At 43.6% G+C, this 12,659-nt stretch overlaps 1 protein-coding gene across 1 annotated transcript; it reads right to left on the bottom strand.

Moving 5' to 3' along the window:
- Window positions 1-249: 249 nt before the first annotated feature.
- On the bottom strand, window positions 250-7,720 carry LOC116896670 (gametogenetin-like). Its single transcript, XM_032898039.1, has 2 exons — window positions 6,962-7,720; window positions 250-502 (listed from the first exon to the last, which is right to left on the bottom strand). Exons 1-2 carry the CDS (start codon window positions 7,628-7,630, stop codon window positions 407-409), a joined length of 765 nt encoding a protein of 254 aa, XP_032753930.1. The 5' UTR covers window positions 7,631-7,720; the 3' UTR covers window positions 250-406.
- Window positions 7,721-12,659: the final 4,939 nt, after the last annotated feature.

Below are 12,659 nucleotides of genomic sequence, written 5' to 3'. Positions count from 1 at the left end.
TTTACCAATTTGGCTAGGCTAGCCAGCTAATGAACCTCAGGGATCTATTTATATCCAGCCTACCAGCTCTGGGGTCACAGCCCATGCCGGCTTTCACTAGAGTGCTGCACCCAGGCCCCCATACTTGAGTGGCATCACCACCACTAACTAGTCACCTTCCCGACCTCCCAGGACAGTCCATTCTCTACACGATTGCAGTTAACAAAAGGGGCGTGTCTAAATAGTCAGCTAGCTCAAATTTACCAATCTGTAAAAAACGCCAACTCTGTATCACACATTACCTCAGACACACACTCTATCTCTGCGTGTTGCTTAGGCAGACTCCCACTTGGCAGGCCAAGCTGGCCTTGAACTCCCAATCCTAAACTTTACCTGAAAGGCTACTTGCCTTAGCCTTCTGAGAATTTTACCTGAAAGTGAAGCATGTGAGTAGTCTGTGAGGACTCACCTTCTGGACCCTGGAGAAAAACCTTGTCATTCCTGTCAGCATGGTCTTTGTTCTCTTAAAAAAAAAAAAAAAAAGACAAAGAGAAAAAAAGGTAAGCCACTATTTAATAAAAACATATGAGATATAAAAATCTGATACTATCTGTATATGAAAATTATTTATGCATCAACAAACTGGGCAAAAGACAAGAAAAACCATTTCACTTAGGAAGCAGTATGGCAGTAAGTTTAACCTCCTCACAAGTCAGGAAAATGAAATTGAAGCCTCCATAATGAGATGCCAACAAAGAAGTCCCACAACAGCTGTAAATCCAAATGTCCTGGAAAATCAATCTTTACAAAGTTGAAGATGTATGAATATCCAGCTATTCTATTCCTTCATATTATTCTAGAAAACCACGTATTTATATACACTGAAAAATGTAAGAATGTTTACAGCAGAGGAGTGAATTATTTGAAAATTGGAAAAACAACAACAAACACCAAACCTAAAATAAAATATTCATTGATATGAGTGAAAACAGTCAGAGAAGAGTCACAGAAACAGCAGGAAAGGAACTATAATAAAATGGATCAACCTCAAAAACATATATTCGCCCAGCAAGGCATGGTACATCTTTAATCCCAGTAGTTCAGAAGCAGAGGCAGGTGGATCTTTCTGAGTTCAAGGCCAGACTGATCTAACAAATAAACCAAGTTCTCAGGGCTACACTGAGAAACTCTGTCTCAAACAAACAACAATACTGCCTGAAAATTATTATGTCTCATGTTAAGTAAACTAAATTTCGAAACCATGCACTGAGTAGGTGGAAAGCAGGAAGGTCAGAATTTCAAGGCCATCTTCAGCTACACAGTTTAGGGCCAGCCTGGGATAAATAACATCCTGCCCAAGAGAACCAGCCTCCGAAATGTCACTCCTGTTTGCAGGACACACACAGATGGCAAAACTGGACTGAAAGGCAAATGAATTATAAGAATAAGATCTAAAATAATAGTGACACTTAGGGGGAAACACTGGAAACTGGTAATCCCAACAGTAGCTAATAGGTTCGTGAGTATTTCTTTTATTATTACTTTGTGTTTGTCTGTTTGAGACAGTCTTACTATGGAGCCCTAGCTGATGGAGAACTGCACAGACCATGCTGGTCTTGAACTTGTACAGATTCTCCAAACTGTCTCCTGAGTCTTGGCATTGTTGGTGAGAGCAATCACGCCAACAGATGGGTCTTTCTCTTCTGTTGGTGTAAAAAAACACCATGTCACAAGCATTTCAGGAGACAGGGTTTGATCTGGTTTCTGGTTCCAGAGGCATACAATGGGTCGGGGTGGGGGGTAGGGGGAGATGTGGCAATAGACATGGGAGGCACAGTGGCAGAACAGAAAACCTTTCTGTCACAGTGCACCTATACTCCGGGGCCATCTCTGAACAATCCACTTCCTCCAGTGAACCTCCAGCTCCTAACAATTCCACACCCTCCTCAATCAGCACCATCAACTGAGGACCAAGGGTTCAAACAAGTGAGCCTATGGAGATATTTCACAGTCAGGCCTGTTACATTATTTTATTATTTCATACCATGAGTTTTATTATCATTTTTATACCACATGCTAAATTTATCCTTTTGTATGATGGAACTATTTAATTAGAAAATTCTACTCTTTTGGTGGTGAAAAGAAACTTAAAATAAAGTACCTCCTCAAGATCCCATCAGAAGTGGAGTATAGTGGCTCACTTGTAATTCTAGCTCTTGGGATGCTGAAGCTGAAGGAGTTCTTGGATTGAGGCAAGCCTGGGCTCTACAGCTGACTGTCCGCACGCAGAGCTGGGAGCTACAGAGTAAACTGTATCTATCCTATCCCAATAAACAAACACTGTTAGTCTGAAGCACAGACTATACGAAACCAAATACATACAATCTTTTCACTATATATATTTCCACAACAAAGTTCAATGAGTAAATTAAGGCATTTTAATAAAGGCCTAATTTAAATAAATAGAATTATAGTAAGACAGTAAGTTGCATGAAGATGGTTTCTTCCCTTCCTCTCTCCCTTCTCCCCTCCTTTGTCAGATGGGATGTCACTATTAGTTTAGGCTGGTGTCTATTTCCTGGTTTTCCTGCCTCTGAGTATAGCATTCAGACTAGTTGCTTTCAAAACTATCTTGGTGCACCTTCGCCTTTTTATTTAAAGGAAGCACTTTATATTATATCTTTGTCATACCTGAATTCTTAGCATTATTATTCTCTTTTTACTTTATTTATTTATCTATTGAAACAGGGTCTCTCTGGTTGTCCATCTGCCTCTGCCCCCAGCTGGGTGGGATTAAAGGTGGGCATGACTACGCTGGGCACCGGCATCACGACTCTTCAGTTTTGGATCTTTAAAGAGAAAGCACTACCTGACGTAGTATGAATATGCTACAGAGATGGTTCAGGCCCTAGGTGAGATGAAGTGCTACAACATAAGACTTCACCAACTCCATCAGCATTCCAATATGTCAACTGCTCCCAGTTAAGATTCCTGAACCATGGTTGACTTTAACTTTTTCACTCTTAAGATTTATGTCTATGAATATTTGCCTCTGTGTGTGTGTGTGTGTGTGTGTGTGTGTGTGTGTGTGTGTGTGTGTGTGTACCATATTTGTGCCTGTGTGCTAAGAGACAAGAATAGGGCATTGAAACTGGGTGATAGATGGTTGTGAGCCCTCATGAGAGTGCTGGGAACTGAACAGGTCCTCTGCAAGAAAAATGTTCTTAACAGAGAGACACTCTCCAGCTCCCCCTGTTGACCCTTGGAATTTGTAAACAAATAAATTCTTTCATAGGTAGATTCCTGCACTTCAGTATAACAACAAGTACCAGTGCCAGAGTAAAGGAAATGAAATCTCTTGATGATTACTACTTCCCACCTGTGTTCCAACAGCCATTAAAGCAACAACAGTAACAAGAAAGCTGTGCAAATTTCACTTGTTACTGTGCCAATACCAGGGAATGCAATGATGAAGCCCCCAGCATAGTCCAGAGGGCTACAAACCATCCCGGAGAGACTGCTCAGCAGGTAAGAGATCGATCGATCTATCTATCTATCTATCTATCTATCTATCTATCTATCTATCTACCTACCTACCTACCTACCTACCTACCTACCTACCTACCTACCTATCCATCTATTAATCTATCATCTGTAAAGTCTCACACTGATATAGACTGGTCTTAAAACTCTCAGTAATCCTCCTGCCTCCCAAAGGCTGAGATTTCAAGTATGAGCTACAACACTTAGCTCCAAATTATATTTTCAATGTCATTTAAAATACTTATAAGGGAAAAAAAACTTGCAAGGACAGCCAGGTGTAGGGATGTATGCCTTTAATCCCAGCACTCTGTGAGTTCAAGGCTTGCCTGTTTTTTACACAGCGAGTTCCAGGCTAAACAGCACTACACGGTGAGACCCTGTCTCAAAACAACTACGTAAGAAGAAAATTAAATCATACTGGTGAACCAAATAATTCTACAAAGACAGTTTCTGGGGCGCAGGGACTGGGCTGGCAGTACTGGGGATCAAATCCAAGGCCTTGTGTATATTAAGCCAGCATCCAACTGTGTGGATTGAGAAAGACTGTATGGAAATTAGTGAAGATTAGTTGTTTTCCTAATATCAGTTAGGGAAAAAAAACAGCTTTGGGCTGAAAAAAAAAAGACTGTTACTGAAGTTTTACTATGAAGTGCTTGTCATGCAAGTTTAATTCCTGGACGTATATCGGTCAGGCACGGCAGTAGATGCTTTATAATCTCAAGACTGGGGTAACATGGAGACAGGCAGGTCACTGGCTAACCAAATCCAGCTCCCCTGAGTTTCAGCATGTGGCTGCTTCAGACAACAACAACAACAACAACAACAACAACAACAACAACAACCCTGGCATAGCAGCAGTGGCAACAACAACAACAACAACAACAACAACAACAACAACAACAGGCCTGGCATAGCAGCAGTGGCCTTTAAATCCAGCAATGGAGGCAGAGGCAGGGCAAATCCCTGAGTTCAGTCTGGTCTATAGAGTTCCAGGGATACCAGGGCTACACAGAGAAACCCAAAACAAACAAAACAAGAAAAACTAGTAGGATGGCTCCTGAACAATGACATTAAAGCTGACCTCTGGCACCCCAAGCCTGCACACCCAGCACATTAAACATATTTTATGTTGCATTTTCTGCTCCTACTTCCCCAGGCTTGGTTCCTGGAAAAACAATCTTCTGTGATCCAACACCTTTTTCTGTCCTATTGGACACACACATACGCATGCATGATGTGGAGACATACATGGAAGCAAAACACCCATACACACAAAATAATAAAGAACTTTTACTATGAAGGCAGTGTGGTGTAGGGAAAAAGTTAGGTTCTTTTTTTATTTTTATTTTTATTTATATGTTAGTACACTGTAGTTCTCTTCAGACACTTCAGAAGAGAGCATCCCATTACAGATGGTTGTGAGCCACCATGTGGTTGCTGGGAATTGAACTTAGGACTTCTGGAAGAGCAGTCAGTGCTCTTAACCGCTGAGCCATCTCTCCAGCCCCCAAAAGTTAGGTTCTTAAGAGACAGGAAATTAGTCTAAAGATCCAGTTACAGATGTCTTTGAACTTCAAGCTTCACTGGGAAAATGAAGAGTATCTCCATTTGCTGTTGTAAGGGTTAAACAGGAACAGTACAGTAGTCTATGAATGCTTCTCAGTCTCAAACTTTCTTTCCCCTCTCCCCTTCTTACTGCTGTTGTTCTGAGACAGGGTCTAATGGAACCCAGGCTGTACAGCGGTGGATGACCTTGAAGTTCCCATCCTCCTGCCTCTGCTTCCCAAGTGCTAAGATTATATCCTTGAGCTAGGCTAGTTCTAGTATTTAAGTATGTGACACTGATTTTAACATTTCCATTTCCTTTGAGACAGACCAGTCAGCCGGTACACAGGCAAGCACACACATACAAAGTTGCACACAGGAAGCTACTAAAGAAAGATTAGTGTAAACCTAGGTGGGTTCTATGAATCGGCTAGGGCTTGGTTAGCAAAAGTAATTTCACAGCAAGGTAATTAATGCTGATTTTCTCTTTAACTCAAAGGAAACATGAAGACAATCCTAATGCATACAAATAGGGAAAGGTTGGGTTATTTGAAAGCCAGGTGTGGGTTCATGCCTATAATCCAACCACTAAAGAGGCTAAGACAGGATGGCTGTCAGAGTTCCCGGCAAGCTTGGGCTAAAGAGTGGGACTGTGCCAACAAAAAAACAAACAAACAGGGGTTGGGGATTTAGCTCAGTGGTAGAGCGCTTGCATAGCAAGCGCAAAGGCCCTGGGTTCGGTCCCCAGCTCCAAAAAAAAAAAAAAAAAAAAAAAAAAAAAAAAAAAAAGGAAAACAAAAACAAACAAACAAAAACACTCAAAGGACAATTTAACCCCTACTCCAAAGGAGACTTAACATTAATTGAATGTGTTTTGGAGATGAATGGGACATAGTAATATTTAAATAAAGGTAAGAATTCACAGATAAGAAAGGAAACTTAAGTAGCTCATTCCTCTAAAATTTTGCTTTGCTTTTTGTGGGAGACTAAAAATGAGCAGATCAAACGTTGGGGTTTTAACATCACATAGTTCTGAATTCATTCATTAAATGTCAACACAGAAACAAACATTAGCAGCCAATGAATGCCACAGGTCTGGTTTAACTAGCAATTTAGATGAAAAGAACACAAACTACCAATTACACCTACAAGTCTTATCAACATCAACAACACCGTAAATGATAACAATAATACTCGGCATTTTCCCTGTGCCCAGGAGCTAATTCTATTTTACATACATGATCTCGTTATTTCATACTCCAACCCTGAAGGCATATTTTAGGGTTAGCTAAGTTTTACAACCAACATCCCATAAATAACTTAGAAAAGTAACTTGAAGGCCTAAAAGATCAAATCCAGAAATAAAATCTAAGTGCATGGTTTAATCCTCTAACAAACTGGTTCTCAACCTGCGGGTGGCGACCCCAGGGGGTCCCATATCAGATATCCTGCATGTCAGATATTTACATTACGATTCATAACTGTAGCAAAATTACAGTTCTGAAGTAGCAACAAAAATAATTTTATGGTTGGGAGTCGCCATGTGGAACTATAAGGGTTGTTGTATTAGGAAGGCTGAGAACCACTGTTCTGACATCAGGCTGCCAGTTGAAAACCGAGCACGCACAATCTTTGAGAAGTGCACAAGGATCACACAAACACCGTAGAGGATAGGTACCCTCTGGCACTTTAACAAGGTTAAACTACGTTAACATACAAACACATTTTCCGCCCGTTCATCCTCCAGTCTCAGGTCCGCAGCCACAGGTCTGGACGATGCCCTCTTGGAGGGTCACGAACACTGCTGCCCTCACTCCCTATCTTGGGGCAGTTCGCATACACGCTCCTTTCCCTCCTTCATCATCTCATCCCCTGTGTAGCTCAGTCCCCTTACCATGAGTCCACCACTAGTACTTCTGCTTCGGTGACCCGCACACACACCGCCAGCGGCTGGATCCGAGGCGCCCGTCCTGCAGCTGTGAAGCAAGCTCGGGTCGTGTGGCAGGAAGCTACCCAACGCGCAGTCGCCGCGGCTGCAACCACAGCCCAGCGGAGGGGCACCGCGCCACCCGCCCCGCGGCCGGAAGCGGGTAGCAAGCCTCGGCTTTGCGGCGGCCCGGCCCAGGAGGTCGGTGCCTAGGTTCCTTAGCTCTCTACTCAAGAGATTCCCGACCCGGTGGCAAGCTTCCTCCGCGCGGGCGTGTCCGCTTCTCCCCTGCCCCGGCAGCCGCGCGCAATGGAACGTCCCGCGGGGGGGATTGTGGGAGGTGCACGCTCTAGGGGTGGGGGCGAAGGCGGCGGCGGCCGTGGCTGCCGTTGGTAGCCGTGGGGGCGGGGAAGGGAGGGAGGCTAGCCGAGGAGAAGGAGGTGGAGGAGGCGGAGGAGGAGGAGGAGGAGGAGGAGGAGGAGGCTCGGGCTCGCGCCACGGAAGGTACGCGTGAGGGCCGAGAGGGAGTCGGGAGCGCGCGAGCTGGTGCCCCGGAGCGAGCGCGTCGGTGTTGGCTGCGCGGGGCGGCCAGAGGCAGTGGTTGGAGGGCGCAGCTCGCGACCAGTCCAGACACATTCGGAAGCGTGCCGGCGGGCGGGCGTGCGCGCTGCGCGTCCGGAGTCGGGTGAGGGGGGGGGCGGCGGGGAGAGCGCGCGGAGGGAGGAGTGGGAGGCGGGGGGTGGGGGGGCACGAGGCGCCCTTCGCTCGCTCGCTCGCTCGCTCGCTCCCTCCCTCCCTAGAGCTGCCGCCGCCGCCGCCGCCGCTGCTGCTGCCGCTCCCGCCGCCATTTTGGGTTCGCTTTGCGGAGGGGGGAGACGATCCCGGTCTCGGTTGCCGGACCCGCCTTCCCTCGGTTCCCCCTTTCTGACCTAGGCCTTTGGCTTCTCCTCTCTCGCGTTTCCGCCGGTCCGCTTACCCGCTGGCCGCTTCCTGACAAGCGGGAGGGTTACGGTGTGGACCCAGAGAAGCCGAGGCGCCAGGCTGCCACCCTCTCTCCCCACTTGCCTGCACTCGGCGCTCTCGGCCTCACACGGTGAGTAGTGCGGTGTGAGCAGGCCTTTGAAGGCCCAAGTAGTCTCTCCTTGGCTACTCGTGATCCACTGTCACCCCCCGGACCTGGACCTCCGGGAGAGCGGGGTAAGGATGGGGGAGGGGAGAGCAGGGAAAGGGATCCTGAGCTTACCGGGAAGTCCCTCTAGGCGGGGTGACGGGGTGTCCCTGACCAGCGGGCTCTTGGTTTGGGGGAGGGGGACGGGAAAGTAAGCGAGTGGAGGCGGAGTCGCTTGTGCCCCTGACAGGTTAGTTTGTGTAGTAGGCCCGATTGGAGCATCTCCCAAGATTTAGTTTAAGCCTGTTTAAGTATGGGACAGAAGTAGCAAGGGAGATGATCTTCAGCGAGTAGTTTACCTGTACAAGATCTGTGGTGTTCTCTAAAGGCGGAAATATGTGCAGACTTGACATAGTGATCTGAGTGTTAATAAGTTTAATAAATGTCACTGGTTAGTTTCTACTTGGAAAGAAATGTTTTGGGTCTTGAAGACCAGACGGTCTGTTGGTCTATAGCTGCTGTGTTTATATGTGTATATGCGAGGATGGAAAGTGTTCAGGAAGAGTTGCCTGCATTTGGGGAAGTTCCTTTTATAAGTTAGCTTATTTAAAAACAAATGCTGGGACGCGTCCTCTAGGTCGATAAATGTGCATGTATTTTAGCATTAGTATGATTAGTATGATAACACAGCATGCATGCTAAAATCAGGAAAGGGAGAAACTTGACATAGGCAGTGCCTTTGAATAGTCAGTTGTGTAAATATGAAAGCCCAGAACATCATCCTCAGAGTGATCGCTATCAGGCTGAGAATAAGGGGAGTTGTTTTGGCCATGTGGATTTATAGTAGCGCTTATGTTAGCATAAAGTTTTTAATATTCAGGATACTTTTTCAGTTTCTCTGTAATCCTAAAACTCTGAAAATTACAGGAAAATAGGAGATCCAGGCATAAAGAAGTACTTTTCCAAGGTCATGTGTTAAATTAGTGGCAACATTGGAATATTTTGATTACTAATTTAGTAGTGTATTGTCCATATCATAGTGCCTCAGGAGATTGTAATTGCCAAATACAAGTGTATTTGGAAAGGAGGTAAATATGATTGATTAGATTATGCTTGGGAGAGCTTAAAGTATGAAACATGTATAGAATATGCATTGTTTTTGCCTGTCCTGTATGAGATAGGTAGTTATAATTTTGATGTGTTTACAGAGCAAGCAGAGCACTTCTGACAGTTTAGTATGTATGAAAGTTAAAATGCTTCCACAGCCTACTTTGTATAGGTGTAGCTGTTTGTGGCTGGTTGAGGTTTTTTTGTACCGTGGAAGGGGAGAACATCTGGGGAATTATCCTGCTAACAAGCATTCTACCAAAGAGCCATACTCCTGTCTGGCAGTTGACTTCATTTCTACCAGAGAAAGGACCTTTTTTGACTCATCCAACAAAAATATTGGATACCTAATAATTGATAACCTGTCTTGGGGTAAGAATTATCAAGATCTGTTGATTAGCTTGTTGAAGTAGGTAGGGATATATAAGAGGGGAATTGTCAATATACTAAGAGAGCAAATAAATCTGTGGAATCGAAACCACCAAACCTTTTCTAAAAGCTTTCAGTCTGAATGTGGTGGTGCACACTTGTAATCCCAATATTCTGGAGGCTGAGGCAGGAGGAGCATGAGTTCAAGCTCTTTTCTATGCTTCATATTAAGTTTAAAGACAGCCCTGATTTTGGAAGACGTTATCTCAGCAAACAAGGGGCTGGAGATGAGGCTCAGAGCGAAGAGCACTTCCTGCTCTTCACAGGACGGGGTTCCAGCTCCCAGCACCCAGTTCAGGCAGCTCACAGCTGCTTATAACTCTAGCATGCCTTTCCAGTCTCTGCTGATGAACACACACACACACACACACACACACACACACACACACACACACACACACACACACACACACACACAGAGGAGAGAGAGACAGAGAGAGAGAAAGGTCATCCAACAGGTGGTATGCTTGTAACAGAGTAAGCTTTTTGGACAGTTTCCTTTTGTTGCCCAGGACCTATTATGTGGCCCAGGCTGGCCTCAAATTTGAGGATTGTAGTCTTCTTGCCATAGCCTTCTGGGATTATAGTCATGAGCCAACTCGCCTGACTTCTTTGGCAGTTTCTTTTGGCATTTATGAGTAAACTGTTTTTGGGATCTGTAAATTATTGATATGTGCCTTTGGATATTGGAACTTCTTGGCTGGACTGTAGGAATTCTTCGAAAGACTAATTTTGTAGTACAGATCCCCTCTTGGAAAATGAGGAATCTTTGAACTAATTCAACTGTATTATTGGATGTTTCCTAGTCTAGAACACACACACACACACACACACACACACACACACACACACACACAATTTATCCTGAGAATCTGAGGAAATAGAGACCTTACATTTAATGTGTAGATCAGGCTGGCCTCAGACAGAGATCTGTCTACCTCTTTGAGTGCTGGGATTAAATGCATGTATCACCGTGCCTAGCTATTAAGTATATACTTTTGAGAGCTTAAGTTGTAATGAAATAATACTAATACTAATTCAGAAGGTCTTGTTTTTAAATACCTACTTTCCCCTTGTATTTTCTTTAGGAGTAGAGATGTATTTAAGTTTGAAGGTGAATGCTGTAGTAGTACTTGAATGTGTCATCAGGAGAACTTCAGGATCAGGGTTTTAAATTTGTCCTCAAGACAGGCATGGTGACTCAAAAGAGCATTTAGAAAAGTCTAGGCAGGAAGATGATTGTGAATTCAAGGCCAGCCTGGACTACATAGTGAGTTCTAGGTTAGCCTAAGCTGTAAAGTGAGACTCTCAGAAAACCAGACAGGGAAAAGAGAATTTATCTTTCTGCAGTTAGTAAATAATTGTGGACTGTGTTTGATAAGGATATGTAATGCAGTACATCTTTATATTCTGATTTTTGAGAAATACTGTCTTTTTTTCCTCAGTTGTATGTTGAGACAGATGATTCCTCTCTCTGATTCTTCTTTGATATGTGTTTAGTTATAAGCACATTTCACTGCTCCTACATGGAGAACACTTAAGATATGTAGTGTCTGTTATTCTAGAGATTTCTTTTTTTATAAATTTATTTTTTAAGATTTTATTTTATTGTATATGAGTACACTGTAGCTGCCTTCAGATGCACCAGAAGAGGGCATCAGATCTCACTACAGATGGTTGTGAGCCACCATGTGGTTGCTGGGATTTGAACTCAGGACCTCAGGTAGAGCAGTCAGTGCTCTTAACCACTGAGCCATCTCTCCAGCCCCCATATTCTAGAGATTTTAATCCAGATGAATCTATGACTTGCATAATATTGAGGACTCTGACTAGAAGGTTGAATTGAGATTTTACAGCTTGTGAAGGGTTTTTGATTATATTTATTATTTTAATTAATATTACTATGTATGTGCTTGATGTGTGTCTGGGTGTGCTTGTCCTGGTACACATGTGGAAGGCAGAGGACAGCTTGGTAGAGTTGGTCATCTCCCTCCGTCTTTGTATAGTTTTGGATCAGAATCAAGTCTGCAGGTTTTGGAAGCAGATCTATCTATTGAGTTACGTTGCTGGTCTTGATTATTAGAAGGCTATAAAATGCATATACTGTATGTAAGGTTATATACTTAGAATCCTTTCAGGGGCTAAAAAAAGGCCATCAGTTAAGAGCACTTACTGCTTTTGCAAAAGACAGGTTTGATTCTCAAGTACTCAAATGGCAGCTTACAACTGCACATAACTGTAGTTCCAGAGGATCCAGCACTTTCTTCTGGTCTCTGCAAGTTCTGGGATGAATGTAGTAGGTATAAACCCATTTGGGCACAATCAGATACACATAAAAGTAAAAATAAAAATTTAAAGTGCCTTCACATTGGGTGTGGTGGAACATGTCTTTAATCCCAATAGCTTGCTTTGGTTTTTGAAAAAGGGATTTCACTAGCCCAGGATACCACTATGTTAACCTGTAGGGGATTTCTGTAAAAAGGTCTTGATGCCATTTGGGGATACTTGGTATAAAATTCAAGGATCGTTTGATAACTACCCATGAATCCACTATTTGAAATAAAATAATTAGTGTACTTTGAAAAAAGTAAAAGTTTAAGAAAGGCATTTAACTTATTTTGGAGAAGGAATTTTAACAGGATAGATTGTGTGGGTCTCAGTAAAAGTGCTTTGTCTTTTTTTTTTTTTTAAGATTTACTTTATTTTATGTGTATTTTGCCTGTATATATGTGTGTGTACCATGTGTGTCTGGTATCAATGGAGGATCTTGAGAACATGTGGCTGTTGGCTCCTATGTGGGTGCTGAGTACAAGTACAAGCATTATCATGTACTTGTCTCTCCACTCCTGTTCTCTTATTTTGTATTAGAATGGCCTCTGTAAAACTTTGTGAGGGCTGGAGAGATGGCTCACTTGAGTGCTCTTCCAGAGGCCCTGAGTTCAATTCCAACAACCCCATGGTGGCTCACAACTGTCTGTAATGGAGATCTGATGCCCTCTTCTGGCATGTCTGAAGATAGTC

Source organism: Rattus rattus, chromosome 3 (assembly GCF_011064425.1).
Source record: "Rattus rattus isolate New Zealand chromosome 3, Rrattus_CSIRO_v1, whole genome shotgun sequence".
NCBI classification, from domain to species: domain Eukaryota; kingdom Metazoa; phylum Chordata; class Mammalia; order Rodentia; family Muridae; genus Rattus; species Rattus rattus.
The sequence above is the reverse complement of the archived record's forward strand: the minus strand, read 5'-3'. Positions and strand labels throughout refer to the sequence as shown.

Coding starts and splice junctions, on each gene's coding strand:
- LOC116896670 (XM_032898039.1), bottom strand. CDS start 7,630: ATGTGTCTGGACTGGTCGCGAGCTGCGCCCTCCAACCACTGCCTCTGG. Junction 503..6,961: donor GTACTAGTGGTGGACTCATG/GTAAGGGGACTG, acceptor TTTTTTTTTAAG/AGAACAAAGACCATGCTGAC.